General features: G+C 42.2%; 3 protein-coding genes and 1 pseudogene across 6 annotated transcripts; 2 read left to right on the top strand and 2 right to left on the bottom strand.

The window, feature by feature from the left end:
• The first annotated feature begins 1,006 nt into the window (after window positions 1-1,006).
• LOC120688598 (mitochondrial substrate carrier family protein B-like) lies at window positions 1,007-4,235 on the top strand. The gene is made up of 7 exons (XM_039970963.1): window positions 1,007-1,445; window positions 1,864-2,040; window positions 2,133-2,279; window positions 2,760-2,861; window positions 2,945-3,015; window positions 3,112-3,179; window positions 3,555-4,235. Exons 1-7 carry the CDS (start codon window positions 1,233-1,235, stop codon window positions 3,794-3,796), a joined length of 1,020 nt encoding a protein of 339 aa, XP_039826897.1. The 5' UTR covers window positions 1,007-1,232; the 3' UTR covers window positions 3,797-4,235.
• Window positions 4,236-4,316: 81 nt separating this feature from the next.
• On the bottom strand, window positions 4,317-9,020 carry LOC120688596 (protein DA1-related 2-like). 3 transcript variants are annotated; one of them, XM_039970960.1, is made up of 13 exons: window positions 8,617-8,982; window positions 7,721-7,903; window positions 7,146-7,282; window positions 6,890-6,971; window positions 6,663-6,789; window positions 6,461-6,581; window positions 6,292-6,375; window positions 6,054-6,173; window positions 5,690-5,902; window positions 5,547-5,609; window positions 5,248-5,363; window positions 5,093-5,151; window positions 4,317-4,949 (listed from the first exon to the last, which is right to left on the bottom strand). In XM_039970960.1, the coding sequence occupies exons 2-13, from the start codon at window positions 7,794-7,796 to the stop codon at window positions 4,615-4,617; spliced, it is 1,533 nt and encodes a 510-aa protein (XP_039826894.1). In that variant the 5' UTR covers window positions 7,797-7,903; window positions 8,617-8,982; the 3' UTR covers window positions 4,317-4,614. The 3 variants fall into 3 exon arrangements, with proteins under 3 accessions (XP_039826894.1, XP_039826895.1, XP_039826896.1); XM_039970961.1 differs by lacking the exon at window positions 7,721-7,903 and adding an exon at window positions 7,389-7,394 and having other exon boundaries at window positions 4,333-4,949; window positions 8,617-8,981; XM_039970962.1 differs by lacking the exon at window positions 7,721-7,903 and having other exon boundaries at window positions 4,333-4,949; window positions 8,617-9,020.
• Window positions 9,021-14,852: 5,832 nt separating this feature from the next.
• On the top strand, window positions 14,853-18,559 carry LOC120689854 (annotated as a pseudogene).
• Window positions 18,560-19,277: 718 nt separating this feature from the next.
• Window positions 19,278-22,534, bottom strand: LOC120691608 (flagellar attachment zone protein 1-like). 2 transcript variants are annotated; one of them, XM_039974744.1, is made up of 15 exons: window positions 22,333-22,534; window positions 22,131-22,212; window positions 21,975-21,997; window positions 21,786-21,860; window positions 21,654-21,707; window positions 21,490-21,567; window positions 21,324-21,392; window positions 21,099-21,251; window positions 20,854-21,022; window positions 20,535-20,575; window positions 20,327-20,416; window positions 20,151-20,255; window positions 19,901-20,059; window positions 19,684-19,793; window positions 19,278-19,601 (listed from the first exon to the last, which is right to left on the bottom strand). In XM_039974744.1, exons 1-15 carry the CDS (start codon window positions 22,366-22,368, stop codon window positions 19,526-19,528), a joined length of 1,320 nt encoding a protein of 439 aa, XP_039830678.1. In that variant the 5' UTR covers window positions 22,369-22,534; the 3' UTR covers window positions 19,278-19,525. The 2 variants fall into 2 exon arrangements, with proteins under 2 accessions (XP_039830678.1, XP_039830679.1); XM_039974745.1 differs by lacking the exon at window positions 21,786-21,860.
• Between the last annotated feature and the right edge of the window lie 1,403 nt (window positions 22,535-23,937).

Genomic DNA, 23,937 nt, shown 5'->3' with positions numbered 1-23,937 from the left:
TTTTTCAACCCACTTGTATAGTGGTTTAATTTTTCATCATTAATATACGACCTATTTATCTATCTCACGAAATTTTTTTGATTCTTTTGTTCAAACTGGCTGTAAGCTAACATCCCACTTCTTTCCTCTTTTTTCTTCTTTCTCCTCCTCTTAAGCATCCATCCTGCTTTTAGCCCACCATAATACTTACTCTAACGTGACAGTTTTGGATGAGACTATTCTCTACATTCACTCTCACTTTCTTTGATCGAGATTTCGAATCGAGCTATACATATGCCTCAGGTGTAGCTACAAAGAAGCCTCAACCGCTGCAAGAGTCATATGCATTTTCCACCGAATAGTAAGAATTCATATTTCTTTAATATTCAATATTGATTTATATATTTTATAAAAGAGTAGCATATCACTAAGGTAAGTCCTTACACTGTTTTTTCGGACAAATTACATGAGTCCTTACATCTAAGCACATTTGACATTTCTTATGGTGGAATCTGTCCCGGCTTCGAGTGCGCAACTCAACGTGGCTGCTTGCATTTTTCTTAATTTATTTGAGGACTTAACCGATGCTATTGTTTATTTTGTGGTGATTTGTCAATCTCGAGAATTAACTGACTCGGTTTCTAGAAGATGATTATAAGAGTAGATTTGTGACGAGTATCTATAGTGATGAGTGTAAATACATGAACATCTACATCTATACCGTTTTATTTCGAAAAACATTTATAACATAGTAATACCCTCTGATTTTCTTCCACTCTTCAGCCACCATCACAGTTCACAAAGCTAGCAGCACTTGTTACGTGTTTAAGGTTGATTTTTTTTCGTTGCGAGGTGCTAAGGTTGAAATTCGTCAAGAAAAAGAAATGAAAGATCAGATGCTGCCTCGCAAAAAAAAAAAAGATCAGATGCTGGTTACGACGAGGGAACGGTCCTGGAAGCGTCTCTCTCTCCAAGTCTCTCATTTTGGCCATGGCTTTTTACCCAATACCCATGCCCGTGCCTTATTCCCGGCCGCCGACCTCCTGAGCAGGTGAAAATAAAAAATCCCCCCCAACCCTAAGCCCTCCGCCCCGAATCCGCCCGGCCGCCCCCAACGCTGCTAGGGTTTAATGTCCGCGTCCGCCTCACGCCCTCCGACCGGTCGCTGATCTGGCCCGTACGATCCCGCGAGGCTCTAGGGCCCAGGCTCTAGAGGCGGGTAGAGCGGCGGCACGACGAGAGGGGGCCGGCGGATGCAGACGGAGGCGAGGGTGGGGATGGCCGCCGCCACGATGGACGGCGGCGGCGCCGCCGCGGCCGCAGCGCGGAGGTACACGACGCAGCCGCAGCTGCAGCACCATCAGCCGCAGCTCGGGACAGTGCCCCACCTCCTCGCCGGCGGCGTCGCCGGCGCAGTCAGCAAGACCTGCACCGCGCCGCTCGCACGCCTCACCATCCTCTTCCAGGTGTGTATCGGCTCTACGGAGGGCAGTTTTGCTTCCTTTGCTCGCTAGGCTCGCTCTAACGCTCACTGAGAGCTCGTGTCAATAGCAGAGCGGGTGTAATACCCCTTGTATGTGTAACTAAGCCGCGGAGCCCGAGTTGCACATTTCTGTGTTTTTTTAGACTGACCTGGTAACAATCCTCTTAGTCATCATTGAGAGAAGGTAACATTAAGCATTTTGCTTTGACAACTGACAAAACTTTTAGCTGTACAAAGAAATGTTAATCACATAGATGATTGGTTGATCTTGTTGGAGAAATCCTGGATACTGCCATGGTACAACCGTACAAGTAGGCTCATAGTGGATATTGCCATATTGTTCAACACTTTTGCTCACTTGCTGTGTGGCTTTTAGCGAAATTTATGATTTCTGTGCGCAGGTGCAAGGAATGCACTCAGACGTGGCTACCATGCGGAATACTAGCATCTGGCGTGAAGCGTCCCGCATTGTCTATGAGGAAGGCTTCCGGGCTTTCTGGAAAGGGAATCTCGTTACTATCGCCCACCGGTTACCTTACTCTTCAATTAGTTTCTATGCATATGAGAGATACAAGAATGTAAGTTCAGGTGTTTTTGGATAAAAGTCTGCATGGATGTTGTCTCTTACTGATGGTGTGCAAGTAATTTAAGTTTAATTTGGGATCTGCAGATGCTTCAGATGCTGCCAGGTCTTGAGAAGAATGGTGGATTCGGTGCGGATGTTGGTGTTAGATTGCTAGGTGGTGGTTTATCAGGAATTACCGCAGCTTCTATGACATATCCACTGGACTTGGTGCGGACACGTCTTGCTGCTCAGGTAGGGCGCTGTTACCAGCTGGGTAAAGCTTTGCAAATAACTAAATATATTCTGAAATGATCAGGTGTCAAATAAATTGGCCTTTTTAGATTCTTTGTTCACTTAAAATAGCAGTGCACTAGTTAGTTTCCTTGCAGAAGATTATCTACTATTTCCTTGATTGTAATTTTAACCGGAGTAGAGTAGTAACCTTTGTAAGAATCGCTTACAAAAGAAAGGACAACTTGAGTGTATGATTTTGCCATGTACTTAGGCTTAATAGGTGCTTGCAACTAAACTGAATATCAAATGTAGACAAAGTAAACTGAACGACATATATGCCCATGCCAAACAGCGTTTTGCACTGTTTTAGAATTTAGCATATTTTATTGCGTGCATGCTTTCAGCATTTGAATTATAGACTACCCTGAGGAAGCTTCCACTGTTCAGCTCGGTTTTGGACCACTAATAAGGGATTTCCTCCCCATTGTATGATTGCAGACAAATACTGCCTACTACAGGGGCATATCTCATGCTCTTTTCGCGATCTGTAGAGATGAGGGTTTCAAGGGTTTGTACAAGGGTCTTGGTGCCACTTTACTGGTATGGTCGTTTCTACGTTTTGCTTACTCACATCCTACTTTTTGTTACATACTTGCATTGTCTGATGATTCTGTAAAATACAGGGAGTGGGCCCCAGCATTGCAGTAAGCTTCTCTGTATATGAAACTTTACGTTCCCATTGGCAAATAGAGAGGTAATTTTGTTCATTACAAGTTAAACATGGAATTGGAGTATTATCCTTGTGTTTTTTAGTATTTTTTTCTGTACTAACTTTTGATCTTCAAATCAGGCCATATGATTCCCCTGTCCTGATCAGTTTAGCCTGTGGAAGTCTTTCGGGAATTGCATCATCAACTTGTAAGTGTTAGAAGCTCAATTTTTTGTACATGTAGTGGTTTTTGATATCTGCAACAAGAGAAAGATTGAAAGCTAATGAATTGAAAATTGCATGCATAAAGTTAGAATCCACTTGTTTGGCTATAAATTCGTTTTGTCTTCCTAAGGAGGTCTTATGTAATCATGTTTCTACCTATATATATTCGACTTTCCACTCGATTTCCTTTTTAACTTCACGTAAGCGAAATGGTATTGATTGATTATACCATCTTGGCCGGTCTGATTTTTTTCAGAATAATGCTCATCTTGTCTTAAGAAAAGAAATTAATGGCCTGCTAAATGGTTCAGTCAAACTTAGTTAACTGCTTTGATCATGTGGTTCCCTATGTTTTTCAGTTACATTCCCGTTGGACCTTGTGAGACGCCGCATGCAACTGGAAGGTGCAGGTGGGAGGGCTCGCATCTACAACACAGGACTTTTCGGAACGTTTGGACATATTGTCCGCACGGAAGGTTTTAGAGGCCTGTATAGAGGAATCCTGCCTGAGTACTGCAAAGTAGTTCCTGGTGTTGGCATCATATTTATGACATACGAGATGCTGAAGGCCATCCTCACAGGACTGGAATCAGATGATTAGATCTCCGTTGTTCTTTCACGCTCAACAATTTTGATATATGGTGGCAGAATAACATTTGAGGCTGATTAGGGTGGGAGAAGTATGAGTATGTAGCATATGGTAGGATTTAGAACATGCTGAGTTTTGCAGTTCGTGTGACACGGTTACCAGATTTCTTGTAGTGCACCATGAAAGATGCCATAGGTCTTCCAACTTTTTTTTTTCCCGTAGCCATCGTTTTTGTGTACCTTCATGACTTTCACACTGTAATGATACATAAGGCAGTCTACCGTGTGACTATCTTCTTTGCACCTCCCAAGAGAAGCTCTCCAAGTCTATCAATGTTATAGCGAAGTTATGGATAGTGGTGGAAGGGAACTGTGAATAGCCTTTGACATTCATTTATCATGATATAATTATGGATTTGTTTCCTGTATACTGATTGTGAAAGTCGTGTGGATGTATTCTGCTCACTGTAGTTTTATTTTCTTCGCTGGCACTTCAAAGATGCCCTTTGCATATATACAATCAGGAACAATCAATTAAATCTGCACACATGTTAATTATCTACTTCATTATATTAGTGTGACATATACTGTTTTACATTAGCACTTTTGGGCAATCTTATTACACTTGTCCATCGCCAACTCCTATTCCTACTAATTCGAGCAAATGCAGTTCCTTTTCTGATTTGCTCTTACATGACCCCTTTGAAACACAAGGTCGCCGAAATCTGAATCACTCTTCCATGAACCACTTAACCTCCATGTTTATATCACCTTTGATATATGATCTTTGTGCTATGCATGTAGAATGGACATAACACGTATATCTCTCTCTTATACAGGGAAGCCTCCAGTCAGGCGTATATGGTTCAGTGTTTGGCGAAGGCCATACTTGTTGACAGCAGCATAGGCAGTTCTGAAACCGTCACCATAGGCTGTTGATGTGTCATTGGCAATCTGGTGCATGAAGAACTCTCCGAGCTTCTTTTCGGTATGAGAAATTCCACCTTTCTTGGATGATGTGGGTGGATAAGAAGAGGAGGAAGAGGAGGCGTAGGACGATGAAGGCGCGTGCCTTGAGGAAGCTGGAAGAATCTCTGATTCCAGCCACAAGTAAGACATGACCTGGCATATGCCTTCTTCGACCTCCGCATTTAGGTTTCGGTAACCTGAAAAGTACAATTCAGAAGAGCTTATGAATAGATTTTTCAATCAAATTCAGGAAGAGAAACAATAGATAGATCCATTACTGTTTTTAGACCAAAATAGATCCATTACTGTTCAGTTCACTATAATCTATCTATCCATCTACCTTTGAGGCGCAACCACGCGTGCATCAGCTCATGTGCAAGAATGGAGCCTGTTAGTAGCCTGCAATGTCAATATGACACAAGTGATGTGCCCGTCATAGGATGTCAGAGAAGTGCAATATCTGAATCAGAAACATAAGAGACAAAATTAACTAACCTGGGGAGGCCATACAAGACAAGTATCGCAGTAACTTCACATCTCCTTGTCAGCTTTTGTGGCTGAGTTCTCATGTCCAGTAACCGGTTTCCACCAATTCTGGGCCTTCTAAGTATCTGCAGAAATAATGCAAAAAGTCAAAAGAGCAGGATCGGTCATTTTCAGTGGGCTCCAAGCTAATCAATATGGGGCATTTGAAATTCTGAAGCAGGTATGTCTGTTAATTCAAAATAAGACCATCTCATTGTAACCATCCTAGCAGCTGTCATAGCCTGATAGCCTTGAGATACTGAACTTACACTGCTCACAGTCTGCTCCTCTGACAGACATAGGCCTCTTGTTTCAGGCATATGGTGTGGACCCTGCGAACACGCTGATGCCATGAGCATTAACATTTCGAAAGGTTGGATGTATTGTGGAAAAGCAGGAAGAAAACACTCACTTTGCTCTCTCCTTCCATGGCTTCATTAAGCGCTTGTCGTTCAACCAAGAGCATGGGTATCTGCTGGTCCAGTTTCATGTTCATCCCCTCGTAGTAGTCTCTGATAGAATGGTACAGGGGTTGGCACTCGCCGGTGTCCATGACTGCAGAACCTAGGCATTCCATGCACAAGCTGCGGCCATCTCCTAGTGACATATACTTTGTGTTCCTTGGCTGCAGAGTTACAAGAGGAAATTTTACAATGGAAAATTAGCCAAGTTTGGAAAGTGCTAATTAAACTGAGAACCATTTTCCATGAGGATTTACAAGAGCATTCCCATTATAGTAGCATAAAAGATACACAATTTTCCTTTTATATGTGTACCTCCATTTTCTCACAGCTACAGCAACGCGGCGTCCTGTCTTGCTCATGTAACGGGCAGTACTTCTGACCCCAGAATGGGTGGGCTCTGTACTCTATCAAGCCACTCCTGTTCGTTGGAATCTGCAGGAACACGAAGAATGGGTTTCTTGCCATGGTAAACCATTGATATGCTATTGCAAACGTAGTAAGCGCAGTGCGAGCTCTTTAGATCTCATTCAGAATGCAGAGAAAGCCTTACAAACTGAAGGCAGACGTCACATTTTGGGTGATGCAGCTCCTTGTAGCACAACTTGTGGTATGGATCTGTGCCTAGCAAGGTGAACTGAAAAACAGATACAAGAAAGCATGATCATTTCTGATGGCACCCAAGCACACTTTTTTTATGAAAGAAAATGGAGGATGGTTACCTCAGTCTCACGGATAGGGTGGCCGCAGGAGCAGCAGCGGAAGCACTGAGGGTGCCAGTAAATTCCCATGCAGCTCAAGTAATGGCCATGTCCTATCTCATGCTTGCAGCGTCCACATACCCTGTAACATGGACATGATGGCATTGAGCTGTTTCAGCGCATCGGAGACAAGGTGTTGGATAAAGTGATGAAGGTGGCTAACCTGTGTCCTCTGGGCTGGGCCTGGGAGGGGGCATAAGGGTTGTAAGGCGTGTAAGGATTCATGTTGAGACTGTCCTGTATGGCTCTTGCAAGATCTTCATCGTTGCTATCTCCCTTATGGTTTCGTTCTACGTAAAATTTAGCAGCAACAGGACATATTGATAAATCCATTTCCTTCAATGAAGTACCATATTGACATGACATCACACATAAATACTAGATGCGTACCTTTGGGGGGTTTGACATCCTCTGCAAGAGACTCTGCAATTGCACGGTCCAATTCTTCATTGTCATTTCTAGGTGGGTCATTCTGAATATAGCAAATTAACAAAGCCGTAAGTAAATGCTTGCTCCAACATAGTACAATAATGCAAGCTGAATGGAATGCGGAACATCACTATTGGAATATTACTAGATTGGAAGAACCATTTGAAGGAAAAAAAAAGGTAAGATTGGAGGAAGGGAGCAGCGGAATTACTGGTACCTTTGGTCTGACTGGAGGTTGCCAGAGCGTGTCCTCCTCCTCTCCGGCCGTAATCCGGGGCCGCCGCCGGTTCGGCTCGCCGGGCTTCGAACCCTTCAGGAAACTGCAGAGCCACTTCATGAAGCTGGATCTCCTCTCTGTGTGCAGCGACATTAACATGAGATAGGCCCAATCGAAATGCCGATCCAAAGGATGCCCCACACATGGCTAAAACCAAAAGGCTGAGAGCAACTTGCCACCTACCTATTCCTGTCAGTTGACAGCAGGCATGAAGAATGAATATATTAAGCACACTTGGTGTACTTCTATGCTACTCCCAGTGTAAATATACAGTAAAAACTTGGAGTATGACTTTTCTTTGACCAGATAATATACAATAAAATGCAAGCCATTATGCAATGTAACAGTCAAATCTTTATTGGTTGCTATGCTTGAGGGGGATCCATCGAAACTTCTCTTAGACAGATATGTTTTTATTTTCGTTTTTTTACTATTGAGGTGAGGCCCTTAAATTGGAGTATGACTTCATGTGTCAATTACTAAAATTAGAAGGGCTAGAAGTGTGTACGGTGTACCTGCATTCGACAAGAACGAGAAACAGAGGGACAGAACACCACATGAAATTGCCTGGGTTGATAACATGGGCCCCATCTATGTTGTGCTAATAACAGTGATATCTCCTTTTTACTATTCTACTCCAATTGACGGGGCAGGGCAGTCAGGGTCAGTCAAGCTACCTCGTCAGACCTCACTTTGTCCTGGATTATAAGAGTCAGTTTTAGTCCATTTCCCATCCCGCCTGAATAACATTGATGTAGTAACTGTTAGAAATGTTCGTCAGATGTTTTAAAATGCCTGGGGCGCGATGTTAGGATCAATAAAGAAAAGTTAGAGCAGTTTGACTTGTTACGTCACTGATTTAATGGTGGCAAACACAAGAGCTAACTTTCAGAAAAGGGGGATGATGTGTGTTCAATTGGTTAGTAAGAGATTGGATGTTGACACACCAATCCATTGGTAAATCAATGTTTACCTTATGAAATGGATAAAGTAAACCTAATTGGCAGTCCTCGGCCCTTTGTTTTCATCAGAAGAATAAACAACGAACTGAAACCTAAATGCTCCTTCATGTAACCTTGTTCTATGACATGGCACCCTTTGGTACGCTTTTGGAAACCAAGAAAGACAGATGAAAGTTCATTTTGCTTTATCCTCCGCAGGCTGTTGTTCATTTCGGTAATTGGACTGCCGACACGACAGATGAAGTGCAGAAAGCAGCACAGGTCGAGCGGCAGCAAACAAGAAGGTAAGAAATCTGACGGGACAACGACAACTACAAAGCTGCTAGGGACGTAAATTTACGCATGCCGAAACAAGCAGCACTTCATATGTAGCAGGATAACAGGATAAATGATGGCGACAACAACATCTGAAAAAAACAAGGAAAGGAGCAAGAGAGTAGAGAGATTACCGTTGCTGCACCGATCACAAGATCGCGAGGAGTACGCCATTTATGCAACCGGCGCCAACACAGCATATATATACACACGCGCACGCGATGAGACCAGAGAGAGCTCTCTGGACCGAACAGACCAAAAAAGAACGGCGGTCAGAGGTCGGCAAGATCAACGGCGGCGACGGCTACGCCTACGACGAGCGGGAGGAGGTGGTGGGGGAGGAGAAGCGGGAGCTGCAATGGACGGAGGAGGCGAGGGGGTGTTCTTAGAGAATAAAGCGGGCGTGGTGGGAGGGCGCGTTGGCCGCGACAGAAAGGAAAGGATTGAGGGTGAAGCGAGCGAAGGGCGGGCGGCACGGCATCTCGCCTCCCTCCCTCCCTCCCTCCTCCTCCGCCTCCGCCCCTCCCTTTGTCAAAAATCGAATTCCCTCGCCGCTGCCAGTTGATGGATGGTGGCGCATCGGCGGCGAGTGCACGGGGAGGAAGAATATTTGGCTTCGCTTCGGGGTTTGTGGGGGCGGGAAAGGAAGGGAGATGGGAGGGCGCAGAGATTCCTTGTGTCAACGGGAATGTATGCGCGCATTAGCTTCCTCCGCCTTTCGGATTGGTTTTATTTATGCCCCGGCGGCGGGAGATCGGAGATCGATCGGCCACGGCTGCGGCGGAATGCGGGAGGAGTACGCTTACCGGGAATTCTTTTCTGGAAAAAAAGAGAAGGAGCGCCCTGAAAGCTGCCGCGGCTCGTACTCGTACGCGGTGGCGGCGTACGTGCAAGTGCGCAGCCTTTCACGCTCGCCTTTGGCAGGGCTCTGCCCAGCTCCGGCTTCTACTGTTCTACACCTGCAGATCCCTGTTAGGCCGTCTCAACAGTTCCGTGGATATTGTTGGGTGAGCTGGACTGCTGGAGTTCTTTTTTTTTTTGAAAAACAAGGTGAGCTGGAGTTGAGAGGGAAAAAAATCTTCTCTGCCATTCTCGGTTTATGCAACTCCGAAATGTGCTCTCACATGGTTTTGGTAGATGTGTCATGAGCTTGCGAGGAAATAATACCTAGCGCAGTTAAATTTGTATATTCTCTCTCCGTCGTTTCAACTATGATCGATGATATCGTCATCGGTTGAAGGAGGGCTTATAGGAAAATATAAAACGAAGTAGGGAATAAGAGGAGCTAGTGAAGCCGGTTAGTACTATATTAAGGGGTTGTTTGAAAGTGCTTCTTTCAAAATGGCTTTAATAGTGAAGCCAAGTAGATGAAGTAAAAAAAGAAAGATTCAACCATCTACATGGGATACATGATGTGCTTATAGTTACATTGAGATGAGCCATAAAATGTAGTTTCCATTTAGCTTTCAATTAAGTAAAATTCTAAATGTAGTGCATTTATATTTATTAATTTTCTTTGAGGTATTACTTTCCGATAATGATTTCACAATGTTGAATGTGACAATACCAAGAAAGTGTGTATGTTATCCGGAAAATGACTTTCGGTCCCTAATTTTTGGTTTTAAAAATTGATCCCTAGTTTTGATAAGAATAAAATATATGGGCAGTCCTCAAACTTGTCTCGAGGTATCATCTAGGTCCCTAAACTCTTAAAATGCATTTTTAGATTCCTAAACTTGTCCGGATGTATCATCGGGTCCCTACACTCTCAAGATGCATCTTTAGGTCGCCACACTTGTCTCAATATGTCATTTCAGTCCCTAAACTCTCAAGGTGAATTTTCATATCCCTGAAAATTGCCATTAATTATTTGTATTCAAAATGACTGTTTATTAAACTATTTTTTAGTTCATTCATAGAAATCTTACCACTAAGACCATTTTAATTTTGAATTAACTGCTTATTAATCATACATCATAGGTTAATCTAGATCCTTTGATATCAACGGTGAATATTAGAGTTTTCTCATTTAAGATGGAGATATCAATGCTAATCCTGAATATTTTCTACTGACTATTTATATTTTTGCATGTGCTTTGTATAAATCTATTAAGATAATTTGTTCCCATTCTAAAAAAACAAAATAGCAATTTTGTTAAATTTAAAGTAGCAAATAATTTTTTGTTAATTTAAAGTAGCAAAACAACATTTATATTAAATTAAAATAGCAATTTAAGAGTTTAGGGACCTTCGTGACACCACGGAGCAAGTTTATGGATCTAAAAATATATTTTAAGAGTTTAGGGATCTAGATGACAAAACAAAACAAGTTTAGAGACCGCAAGTGTATTTTATTTTACTCTTTTGATAATATGACCACTAGCAAAAACAAAACAAAAAAACTCCACCGTGGAAATATATAAAAGAAAATGGATCTCCGTCATGTATCCGCTCTTTTCTCTTCAAGAGATTAGGAAGTACTATCTCGAATATTTTAATCACAGTGCCTTTGTTATTTGTCATGTGGATGCGGTGCACATGTACTGTTCCAATTTCTACCCATTTTGGATAGGTGAAAATTCGTTCTTTTTTGTGTGTGTGTGGGCAAGCTAAATCATATTTATTTTTCTGTATAACAATAATTCAAGGCTACTGCTTCCTAGCCTCTGCTAACGTAATGTTTGGACGATAGGGGCATGCAGGGACTATCACGATGCGAGGTAGCGACGTTTACCAAAACATATTGTTGTAGTCGTACAAACAGTAATACATGTGAAAGGTATCAAGAAGTTGAAATGGAACATATCTATTGCAAACCTATCCCTCCGTGCAAACTATGCAAACTCTAATCTGGGCCACAAGATGTTGATCTAATGGGCCACACGATGATGCAAATCCCCCCTCCCACTCCCACTCCTAATCACTTTTGCAAATCCCCCTTCCCACTCCTCCCCTACGTGGCCCGTTGGATCAACATCCTGTGGTTCAGATTAGAGTTTGCATGGTTTGCACGGAGGTGTGGGTTTGCACTAGATATGTCCCAAGTTGAAATAGGTGAGGGATGCTGGAAGCTTAAAAAAAGATGAGACACCACTAGGAGAGACAACACGCTCCATAGTGTTAGTGAGTTCCTGTTATCAATAACAACACAATACTCTAACTTATACTTTTTTTCTCAATATGGAAGTACATCTTTTTTTTTTGTGAGTCTAGAATCATTTGCCTTGTCTAGCTCTAATATAAAACAATAGCTCGAAATATCCTTGAAATTACCAATTCACATGCAAATAAACCTTATCATGTGGTCGATGCTTGATGGGATTCAAACCGTCAAAAAGTCTTCGGCCATGGACTGCAACGTACGATCACACGGCTGAGCTATCAAGCATAGTATGGACCGTTGGAGCAACCTGCAAACACGGGAAGAGTCAGGATAAGTGAACAATATAAGGAGGGCCCAGATAGAGATGGATCACTAGAGCTAGAGCTGGGGAAATTTGCAAAAAGAAAAAAGCTAGAGCAAAAGAGTGAGCAGCACGGCATCTCCGCCACGTCGGAATTGCAGACCCACCAGGGCAGGTCACTGCGAAACGAACGCGTCTACGACACCGGACACCACCTCGGCTCGGCACCTCACCACACGTCAACTGGGGGGCGTCTGGGAACGGAAAAAAAAAACAAGAGAAGGGTTTACCGAGAACGAGAACCGAAACTATCTAAAGAATCGAAACCTGGCTCAAACCGAGCAAAAAACTATTGAGCCACCTCACCTAAAAATCTCTCAATCGTCGGATCTGACATCTACAGTCAAATGCCGCAAGCCTGGAGCTTGCGGCTTCATCGTCCCCGCCGACGGCCCACGCTACGTTCCTTCTTCCCTGGCCCCAGGCGCCCCCACCCCCACCGCGAGGACCAGGGCAAAGCGCCAATGGACATGCGGACGGCACGAACGATGCAGACGTCTCGAGCCTTCAGGCCCTGGCTACCATTAGCAGCAGCCGCGCTCGACGGAGACAAAGATGCCTGGCCGACGGCGGCGAGCAACCCAGCGGACGTGCGTGAGAGAGAGGAGCTACGGAAACGAGAAGAGAAAGCTAATGTTTCGGTAAATTTGTGAGATTGGGGAGATGGGGCGATGGGCACGGCTCGCTTCTGTCGCTGGAGGTTGAGGAGAGCTCGTGCCTTGTCCTGCGTCGTCCGGTACGCTGGCTCAACACCGCTTTGCTCTCCTATCCTTAATCCTCGACTACGTCGTGGCCATCGACCCACGCTCACCTGAGGGGTCACTGACTGCTACTTCTCGCCCTCTCCCTGCCATGGCCACGCGACTCACAAGGGGCCCTTCGTCACCTTCTCGGTCCCCAAGACCTGCCGCCGCTTTTCCATCAGAGGGTGACCACGGCGTGTTTGATTGAATGCTACAAAGGCACCCATCGATTTGATGCAAAACCTTAGTGGGTGGTAACAGTCTGCAACTTGATTTCACTAACAATCTGCTCTCATGCACAGATGTGAGCTTGAACGTACTATCTCATTTCTGATGCTCTGAATCTACGAAAGAATCTGCCCCTGACATACTATTTTTCACTTACTCCAGATGTACCAAGCGTGTGCTACACTGTTACTTCAATGAATTCATCATTTCCATTGCATAGTGTCGATGCAGCTTTTCCATTTTGTGAGTTTGTGACCCACTAGATCTCTTCCAGTATTTTGGTTTGTGACCAACTATATCTCTTCCAGTATTTTGGTTTGGGTACTACAGGCAGTGCCTGAGAAATCATAACACTGATGTCCTGATTTTATTTTCCAACAAACGGTCTGGGATCATGGCCTATAGTAAATGAGCAAAACCAGAAGGACGGAGTTTTAATACAAATTTTCGATGGTACCCAAATTGTGCATAAATGATCGAGCACTGTTCAATTGAATTTCACCCTTTGGTGATCATCATCCCAGTAGTAATCATTGTGTTGTAATTGATGGTGGCCTCTTTTAGACCAATAGCCTACTCTTAATGAATTACATAAGCTACCTCGAACAGCTGCAGTTGTGTTTAGTTTTCTCTCAAAAATTTTACACCCCATCACATCAAAGGGAATCTTGTTGTTTAGAACTATTAAGGTCTAATTTAGATGTAAAATTCAAAATTTCTAAACTATCACATCGAATGTGTGCGGCACATGCATGGAATATTAAATCTAGACGAAATAAAAAACTAATTGCATAGTTTGTTTGTAAATTAGAGACAAATCTAATGAGCCTAATTGGACCATAATTATATACTAAATTGCTACAGTAAACATGTGCTAATGATGGATTAATTAGTCTTAATAAATTTATCTCGTAGTTTACAAACAAGTTCTGTAATTATTTTTATAATTAGTCTATGTTTAATATCTCAAATATGAAAAAATTTCCATTTCAAAAATTTTACGGGTGCAACTAAACAAGGCCTAAATAAAATCTGTTTACAAAAGTTTTTTACACAGATGAGTTGTAAATCGCGAGACGAATCTAATAAGTCTACTTAATCTATGATTTGCAACAGTGATGTTATAGTAACCATCCTCTAATCATAAATTAATATAACTTATTCGATTCGTCTCGCGATTTATAACTTATCCGTGCAAAAAAATTTTAGTCTATGTTTAATATCTCAAATATGAAAAAATTTCCATTTCAAAAATTTTACGGGTGCAACTAAACAAGGCCTAAATAAAATCTGTTTACAAAAGTTTTTTACACAGATGAGTTGTAAATCGCGAGACGAATCTAATAAGTCTACTTAATCTATGATTTGCAACAGTGATGTTATAGTAACCGTCCTCTAATCATAAATTAATATAACTTATTCGATTCGTCTCGCGATTTATAACTTATCCGTGCAAAAAAATTTTAGTCTATGTTTAATATCTCAAATATGAAAAAATTTCCATTTCAAAAATTTTACGGGTGCAACTAAACAAGGCCTAAATAAAATCTGTTTACAAAAGTTTTTTACACAGATGAGTTGTAAATCGCGAGACGAATCTAATAAGTCTACTTAATCTATGATTTGCAACAGTGATGTTATAGTAACCATCCTCTAATCATAAATTAATATAATTTATTCGATTCGTCTCGTGATTTACAACTTATCCGTGCAAAAAAATTTATAAACATATTTTATTTAATACTTCTAAATGGTAAGATTCTTTTCAAGAAAAAATAGAGGAACTAAACACATGGTGTGCAATGATGGCGTGCAATTTTCTTCTAAAAACTATAACTAAAAAACTGCTCGAACTTATCAATACCACAATTTATTAACATAAAAAATTCAAGCTGGCCAGCTACACGGGCGCGGCAAAACCGCGCCAATGCTTTCTAGTCTCTACCTATCCGCGGCCCGGTCGCGCAATCTCTCTCCTCCCTCCCTCCCTCCGCCCCCCCTTCCCGACGCGCCGCCGGAAACCCTAGCTCCACCGATCTACCTCTCTCCAGCACAGCCCAGCCCGGGGGAGGGGATGGCGGCGGCGCCGGCGGCGGGAGGGCAGGGCGGCGGGGGCATGGACGCCGCGCTCCTCGACGACATCACCCGGCGCCTGCTCGAGGTGCGGACCGCGCGCCCCGGGAAGCAGGTGCAGCTCTCCGAGGCGGAGATCCGCCAGCTCTGCACCGTCTCCCGCGACATCTTCCTCAGCCAGCCCAACCTGCTCGAGCTCGAGGCGCCCATCAAGATCTGCGGTGCGTGCCCTTCCTCTGCTTCTGCTCCTCCCGCCCCCTCCCTCTTTCTCGCCTACGGCCGGCCGTGGAGGTAGATCTGGTTTGGTCGCGCCGCCGGTGGTTGAAGCTTGCGTCTCGTGGGATTCTGGCGATCGTGTGTCTATGTAGCGGTAGGGTAATCGTGGGCGTGTAGCATCATCCTGTCTTGTGGATTTAATGGTCTTGTTTTTGCTGGTTGGTGGATGCTAGAGCCTTTGATATTGATATTTTCCCAAGGGTTTTGATTTGAATACGCATATATGCCATTATCATGCTGGTGAGGTATTTGCAAAGGAGGAAATTTCACCAGCAATATATGTGCACACATGAATGAAAAAAAACAGCTGTAGACATGGGGATGGGCATGAGGGCTTATAAAGGTCTACCTCGAATTGGTTAAATCCTATTTGCCAATTATCTTACAATATTGCTTGGGTTTATTGCCAATATTGTTCTTAAAAATATCTTCTCTGAGCTGCTGCTATGATAGATAGTTGAGTAAGTATTATAGTGTATGATGAGCAGCACAACAATTGAGTGGTGATAGAGGAATGCTACCACATTTAATTAAACATTTTGAATGGATCAAGCTGAAGTTAAATTCTTTTGTGGATACTGGTTCAATCTTCAATTATTTTACAACAATCATTTTGATAACATCCCATTTTGAGCATGATTATTGATTCTTGACTAGCCTCTTCAAGGTTGGCCGTTTCTGGTTACTTGTGAGAAATTATAATGGCAACTTGTTCTGAGCCTTCTCTATGTTCCCAGTTGAATTATAAACCTTAATCTTGCAATGGTATGCTTGTGCCTCTTCAGCAGGTTCCATAGGATGGTTGGGGTAGTTCACGCTCAACCATAATTGCACTACTGTTCTGTTAGTATGGTCTTGCTGTGTCACATAAATAGATGGTTGGGGCTTGTGCAGTAGCAGGGTCTCTCTTCTTGTCTCACATGTGCTTTCAAGGTCCTGGGCATATTATATTGCCCATAACCCAAAATGCATGGGAGTTTTCAAAGCTGGGTGTGCCATTTTTTCTGGCACATACAAAATTCTTCTTCTTATCTGTTTACCTCCTTTGCATATTATTATCACCCTAGCAGAGGACGATCGACTTGTTACTAGCTTTTATTTTGAAGTGTCTGCACTAGGGTCATTGTTCTCAAGGCAGTAAGGCGGACGCCTAGCAAGGTGGGGCGGCTGGACGCCTAGGCGAGCAAGGCGCAAATCGGTGGACGGCGCATGGACGCCTAGGCATCGCCTTGAGAACAATGACTAGGGTAGCAGTGTTGAGCATGGGAGCAACAAGATGTGTTGCATTTCCTGTTTGTGTGGTTATAGGTGCATGATCTGTGTGGGTCTTTGCAGCAGCAAAGTAGTTTGTTTCATTTGCAATTCCAAACATAATGCTTCCTGCTCTACTGAATTGTTAGTGTTCATCCTCTATATTATCATATTATTATTGTTGCTTGCCTCTTAAATCTGTTATATGTTTCTGTTATTACTGATGCAACTTTTGGATTGTGATTGCGCAATTTGGTCTTTAAGCACAGAATAGATAAATATTAGTTTCTAACTGTAATCTCGCCTATCACTGTTATCAGGTGACATCCATGGTCAATACAGCGATCTTTTAAGGCTTTTTGAATATGGAGGCTTTCCTCCTGAAGCCAACTATCTATTCTTAGGTGATTATGTTGATCGAGGCAAACAAAGTTTGGAGACTATATGCCTTCTTCTTGCATACAAAATCAAGTACCCAGAGAACTTTTTCCTTCTGAGGGGCAATCATGAATGTGCCTCGATAAACAGAATATATGGATTTTATGATGAATGCAAACGCCGATTTAATGTGCGGCTATGGAAGGTTTTCACTGAATGTTTCAACACTCTCCCCGTGGCTGCTCTAATTGATGATAAAATATTGTGTATGCATGGTGGACTCTCTCCTGATCTAACACACTTGGATGAGATAAAGAACTTGCAACGTCCAACCGATGTACCGGATCAAGGTCTACTATGTGACTTGCTTTGGTCAGATCCAGGAAAAGATGTTCAAGGGTGGGGCATGAATGATAGAGGGGTCTCATATACCTTTGGTGCTGACAAGGTTTCAGAATTCTTGGAAAAGCATGATCTTGATCTTATTTGTCGGGCTCACCAGGTACTGCCTTAGTATTTTGGTACAACCTTTTCTTTATTTCATATTTCCTAGTCAACTGATAATTGGAGGTCATGTAATGTCAGGTTGTTGAGGATGGGTATGAATTCTTTGCTGACAGACAGCTTGTCACCATATTCTCGGCCCCAAACTATTGTGGTGAATTCGATAATGCTGGTGCAATGATGAGCATTGATGAAACTTTGATGTGCTCATTCCAAATTCTCAAACCTGCTGAGAGAAAAAACAAATTTATGGGGTCAAACAAAATGTGAGATGGTAAAGCCATTCCGCTTCCAGCAGCTCTGAGGTCAGTTACTCTGGTTCAATGTTTGACTCACAGTACTTGTGCCTTTGTCGATGGTATTACATGTATTTATTGTATTTCTTTTCCATTTTGCACATTGTAGATGTCATAGATGCCTGATTTATTTGCAGAGTGCAATGTGATAGCTAAAGTGAATTAGTCTCTAAAGAATGATGAATATATCTGTGCAAGTAGCCTGTTTAGGTTATTTTCTGTATTACATTCAATTCAACCCAGGTACAAATAACAACTTGGTTCTCCTATGTCAGCTCGACCTGAAAATCGATAGTTGCTCACTGAAGATATTATTGTAGGAATGAAAAATGAAGACCAAATTTGGCATTGCCTAGTCACTCTGCAAATGATCACAAGTCTTGTTAGACTGATGTTCCCGTTCCCATAATATTCTCTTTCTGGATTGCAATACCCTACATGAGCTTATGAATCTTCATTTATGACTACATTTTAGCTCATGACACTAATGTTGTGCAGGCTCTCCTGTGGATGCATCAAGACGAAAAGCATGCTGGCGCCAAGTGAGGGCAGCATTGGGCTACTTCTACCAGAGAAACAAATAATATCATACCTAACTGTTCGCCTGGAAGTTACTCTTCATGGAAAGTGCCTGATTTTTTCCCCTTTCCTGTTACCGTGTGTGAAACAATCATGTAGCTGTAGATATATTGATTATGGAAGGATGAAGTTGCCAAATTGACCTGAGGCGATTTCCTTCTCCAGCCAGGAAAAATTCTGAACATCAAGGAGTTTCTGTTTGCAAGTTTCACTATTTAAAAGCAGTTGTATCACTTGCATGGAGGTAAGGGCTGAGCTGAGGCTGTGTTTTCTGTTGCTTGGTTATGGATTGCTGTTTTAGTTTCGATAGAGGTGCCAAACATCAATTAGGCTGAAGAGTTGAGCAACACTGAAGGAGGTGCGGATGCTTGCTGACAACTTACAAAAGGCGATTCAACAGCTGACTTTTTGGTTTATCGATCAGATTAGTATTGATGGACATCGTAAATTTTGATGTGTTGGCCAGATTAGCTGCCAACTAGGAATTCGTGTCTTGACTTGCATTATGGGATTCACATTTGGACAATTTTGTTATGGTATTACATGGGCGCCTCTGGTTTTTGCTTGCAATTTCTGCGAACAATTGCTGCGCGAGACAGTAGTGTCTGGTTTGGTCTAGATATGCATTGCCTTACGCAATTCAGGGAAACATCCAGGCAATACTAAAATGTATCTGATGTTTTTTCTGCAATCCGGGTCAGAGCAGGACTGCAAATAGCATTTTCGCGTAACTCAAACCTGCCTGCATCTACGCTGCTACCTCGGAGGCTCGGTCAGGATGGGAGCGAAATTGTTTTCCGCTCGCCGGCCCGTCAAGTTAGCCAACCCTCACCTCGGTAGACTGCTAATGCATCTCACGAATAGGTACATTTGCACGTTCAGGGCGCGAACGTGCACTTTTTACACTTTTCTAACGCTCATTTTGCTCATTTTGAAAGATAATAACCATAAGGCCTGCGGGAAAAAAAATGTACATGCGGGCTACCCAATTTGTTTTGAGTGGTTATGATAAGCTGTGGAACTGATCCTTTCTTTTCTATTGTAATCGCTCCAAATTTACAAGATAAAATCAGTGTGGGAACCAAGTAATACAAGTATACAACAAATTGTATCCCGACTGAACTCTACGAATGAACAGTAGCTACCAAACGAACTATCATTGAGGGCATCAGACCGACACATACAGAACGCCTATCATTGAGCTTGTGCCCGTCCTCAGTGATATGGCCAGATTGGGCTTCACAATATGTATTACTGGATCGTTGCATATGTTTCTTGTTTCATTTTCATTAGATTGCTCTCTATCTCTCTTAATACAGGTTTGTATCTGCATGAGATGGAGATAATTTAATTTCACCTGCAGAAACAAAGTGGGCTAAGGGGCAGAAAAGCAAGCGCAGTATACTTACAGTCTTGTGAGGTTATTCTGTGCTTGGACTGCTTTTCTAAGCTCAGCTGAAAGTTTCATTATCTCTGCCGACAACCCCTCAGATCTACTCTGTTCTTTAATAAGCTGATCCTATAGGAAGGAAAGCATGTATGTTACAGTAAACTGATGACAATTTAGTTAAAAATTGACAATAAGAATCTAAACCAAAAAAAAAATAAAAAAGCTCCAGCATTTACCTTTAGAGAAAGATTCTCAGTGACCAATTCTGGTGAGTTTGAGATGCTGTTGTCTGATTGGGTATTGATATTGCTTACTTTCAACAGGCTAGCTTGCTCAAGCCTTAGTTTCTCCAAGTGAGAACGAAGCTCTTCATTTTGCTTCAAACAATCTCTAACCTGAAATTTTCAGTTAAGAGGCAGATTTCTTCTGCAAAGGGTTTTGTAACATATCAATGTAGGGAAATGACCAAGAAGATCCAGAGCACACCTGGTTTTCCCATTGCACTGTAATAGCTATAGCTTCTTGATAAGAAGTAGACAAGGCTGAGTTCTCCTCAAACAGTTTTTCTATTTCTGATGATTGAGAATCAATCTGTCCAACACAGTAAAATTATCATATAGGACTTGAATAATTCAAAAAGAAAGTAAAACGGCATCAAGCACCTCCATTAACAGTTTTTGACGACTTCCCTCTAGCCTCTCAACCATCAAAGCCATATCATGCAACTGGTTTTCAAGTTTTTCCCTATCTTGCTGTCATAATGAAAATTGGGGTCAGTAGCTAGGTACAGTTGACATGAATAGCTTAGCGCAGCTAGAAAAATACCATGAACAGACAACACTACAGGTGCAAGTTTGTTAGATACACTACCATTGAAAATGCCTTGCGCGCAGCAAACTCAGAAGCGTCCTCTGCATGGAAGGAAAATATTCAATTCAAGGTTGATGTAAGTGTTATATCCCGAGGATCCTCAGAAACCATGCTTAATTTTGGATCTCACAAGAAAGAACTACCTCAGCATGTAGCTTAAATGCCACTAGAATATGAACAGTGTGAAGTAATCAAAGAAACTGCAGAATGATATATATGCAAGAGCACCTATGCCAATAAGTAGCGTGAAGTCGTATGTTTACTTAGCGTTACATGAATGTACTTTTCCCACATAATAAAAGATATGTGTCCTCCATACCTGTAGCTTTCTTTGTCAAAACAGCAATTCGGTCTTCCAACTGTTGCTTTTCAGCCTCCAGAGAAGCAATGTGGGATTGCTCTTCAGCCAGTTTTTCTTGCTCCCGTTGCCTCAGCTGGGACTCTTCAGCTAATTTTTGCTGCTCCTGCTGCCTTAGCAATGACTCTTGCTGTGTTGTATTTTAGAAGTAAAGATCAGAGGAGTCAAATAATATAAAACTCAAGATCTTTTTTGAATAAATCAACCTTTAGCTGTGCCTGTAAATCTTGTATCTCCTTTTCCATGGCATGAGATTCCTCACTCGATGTTTCCATTGGAAATCCACTATAAGAGTTGCCCATTACTTGCTGCTGCAGGGTATTTAGCTGTGCTCTCAAGGAGGCCGAGTCTTCTTCTGCCTGTGCATTTTAACTTTTCAAGGTTAGCAAAATGATGATACTGCTAAAAAAGAAACAGCTTTTCAATAATACCCTATACTGCTCCTCTTCTGCTTCCTTCAGCCGTTTCTTCATGCTCCTGAGTTGAGCTAGAGCATCCTCCTACTTAGAATGGCAGGCCAAAGACATAATGAGAATTCAGCATGCATAATAGGAATACACGGTAGCACAAATACAGTAACAAAAAAGTGCTTAATACCTTAGCAACTACCGCAGCATCTTTCTCCAAAGAAATGTCATTCAAAGTTTTTCTCAAAGAGGGCACTACATTCCGCTCCTGCAGATAACAAATCAACTCTCAAAGGTTAGAAAAAGAAAAACTAGGAGCCCAGCACCATCAACAATACACTCTACGATACTCACAAGATCATTCAAACGGTTTACAAGGGCATCCTTCTCAACTTCATTCTCAGCAATCTAGCAGAGAAAATCAATATCAAAACTTGCCAATCCCGGAGTAAACTACACATTGAAATTAAATTGCATAAAAAGCACCTTGGACAAGAGCATTTTGTTTTCCCTCTCCAATTCCACATTTCCATTTTCAAGTTCTTGAACTCGAGCAAGAAGCTAGCATTCATAAAAAAACCTAATTACCATCTAGAAAAGGCAGGGGGCTCTTATTTGCAACTATGATACAGTTTATCAACGATCGAGGGCTCTTGAACTGTATGCTAAACTGACCTCAGCTCCGGCTCTTTGGTTCCCTTAAGATCATCACCATCAATACAGCCGTACGGGAAACGAAAATACAGGACAACGTTAGCATCTAAGTAAAGCAAATCGAGAGGAACACAATGAGTAATAAAAAAGTAAGCGACGGAGAGAAGATGTACCAACCGTAAGGGTCGACGTGAGACGCCGCGGTCGGCGGGGCGTGCTGCATCCTCTCGGCGGCTCTCTTCTGCCGGATCTCCTCCAGCTGCCACAAACACGCACACAAGCGACATAATTGGGACCTCGGATCTCAGAAGCAGGTACTTGCGGGGGCGCGGATCTGCGCGCCATCCCGTCTCAAAAAACGGGCGAGAAGAAAGCGTACGGTACGGCGGCCCCGCGATGCGTGGTGGGCTTCCATTGCCGTGGCGGTTGAACGAGCGATGGGTATCGATTTGGGAGCTCCGGATCGGAGGCGGACGGAGCTCCCAGGTTTCCCTCGGTTCTGGGATGCCGCGGGCGGGGGCGAGAGGAGCGAGTCGGAAGAGGAAGAAGGCGAAGAGGTTGGAGGTGAACCAACCAAAATCAGTGGGCCCCCGGGCTGGCCCAAATTTAGCAGGCGCACATAGGGTCTGCTTGGATTGATACCAAAGTTTTGCCATGCCAAAATTTTGGCCACTATTTGGTTAGATGTCAAAATTTGTTTACCTCTCACATTTTTTTCTACCAAAATATGGGTAAGTTTTTTGCCCAACATTTGGATAGCCAAAACTTTGGCAAGCCAAAATTTTGGTACCAAACCAGCAGGCCCATAGGCCCCGGGTTTGGGTAGCGCGCGGGGATGGCCCAGCCAGCTAAACTTCAGTCAGAGTTTTTTTTTTGAGCACAAACTTCAGTCAGAGTTTAAGTTTGAAAAAAATTCCTATTTACCTCCTCAACTATGAGCTGAGTTTACGTTTCCACTTGAACACAAAAACCGAGTATTTTGGCTCCTCAGAATCGCGATACTAGATAAATGACCTCCTTGACTAGTTTTTCTTAGTGGTTTTCCTCTTTTTTTATGTTTATCTTGGATAAATCTTTGAGAAATTATAATAAATTACAAAAAATCATAAAATGGAAAATCTATTTTTTGTACTCCACATGAGTAGATCTATGCAACATATGATATGATATAAATTAGTAAAAAAAGTTGTTGAACTTTTAGTACATAAAATTCATATCTAGATTCCCTGTGGTTCAATTATCATGAAATTTTTAGGGTGGTCTAATCATTACATAATTGATCTGTAATAAAAAAAATCCATGCTCATTGTATCATTTTTGCCTGAGTTATAGGTTTAGGAATTTAAATCCAAGCTATATTAGACTCTCTTCAGTTGCTCAAGCATACATGATCCAATAAATATGAAACTTTTACTACAGCTCAAGAGTATAACTATTGGCTAACCATAAAAATTTCACCATAATTAAACTACAGAAAATGTAGATATGAATTAATTACAAAAAAGTATATATCTAAAAGCAAAAATATTTTTTACAAAATTATATCATATCATGTGTTCAATGCACAGATCTACTCATGTAGAGTCCAACAAAATTAGATTTTGTATTGTATATTTTTATGATTTACTATGATTTTCAAAGATTTAACCAAAATAGAGGAAAACCGCTAAGAGAAACCAGCCAAGGAGATAATATGTCCTATATCGCGAGTCTGATGAGCCAAAATATTTGGTTTTCAAGTCAAGGGTGTAAATGTAAACTCGACCGATAGTTCAGGAGGTAATAAGATTTTTTTTCTTTAAGTTTCCTTAGACGAACTTTAGAGCCATGGGTTGGTTGATGTTTCGTTCTCTCGTGCACGTAGAATGCACTATGTTCGTGGACAAATTTTGGTCTCAAAATGCACTATACCCATGCATGAAAAGAATATTATATGATATGTAAAAAGGTCTCTTTTCTCTCTCTTAAAGTTCAGTGTCCGTTG

This window comes from Panicum virgatum, chromosome 9N (assembly GCF_016808335.1).
Source record: "Panicum virgatum strain AP13 chromosome 9N, P.virgatum_v5, whole genome shotgun sequence".
NCBI lineage: Eukaryota > Viridiplantae > Streptophyta > Magnoliopsida > Poales > Poaceae > Panicum > Panicum virgatum.
Note: the sequence above shows the minus strand (reverse complement) of the source record. Positions and strands in the feature narration are given on the sequence as shown.

What these genes read in the sequence shown, in the direction of transcription:
- LOC120688598 (XM_039970963.1), top strand. Translation starts at nt 1,233, where the DNA reads ATGCAGACGGAGGCGAGGGTGGGGATGGCCGCCGCCACGATGGACGGC. An exon ending in CATATGAGAGATACAAGAAT is followed by an intron (nt 2,041 to 2,132) that starts GTAAGTTCAGGT and finishes TGGGATCTGCAG; the next exon opens with ATGCTTCAGATGCTGCCAGG. An exon ending in GGGAATTGCATCATCAACTT is followed by an intron (nt 3,180 to 3,554) that starts GTAAGTGTTAGA and finishes TATGTTTTTCAG; the next exon opens with TTACATTCCCGTTGGACCTT.
- LOC120688596 (XM_039970960.1), bottom strand. Translation starts at nt 7,796, where the DNA reads ATGGGGCCCATGTTATCAACCCAGGCAATTTCATGTGGTGTTCTGTCC. An exon ending in AGGAGCAGACTGTGAGCAGT is followed by an intron (nt 5,364 to 5,546) that starts GTAAGTTCAGTA and finishes TTATTTCTGCAG; the next exon opens with ATACTTAGAAGGCCCAGAAT. An exon ending in CGCGTGGTTGCGCCTCAAAG is followed by an intron (nt 4,950 to 5,092) that starts GTAGATGGATAG and finishes TGTACTTTTCAG; the next exon opens with GTTACCGAAACCTAAATGCG.
- LOC120691608 (XM_039974744.1), bottom strand. Translation starts at nt 22,368, where the DNA reads ATGGAAGCCCACCACGCATCGCGGGGCCGCCGTACC. An exon ending in GTCTCACGTCGACCCTTACG is followed by an intron (nt 21,998 to 22,130) that starts GTTGGTACATCT and finishes GATGATCTTAAG; the next exon opens with GGAACCAAAGAGCCGGAGCT. An exon ending in CAGAATAACCTCACAAGACT is followed by an intron (nt 19,602 to 19,683) that starts GTAAGTATACTG and finishes CATCTCATGCAG; the next exon opens with ATACAAACCTGTATTAAGAG.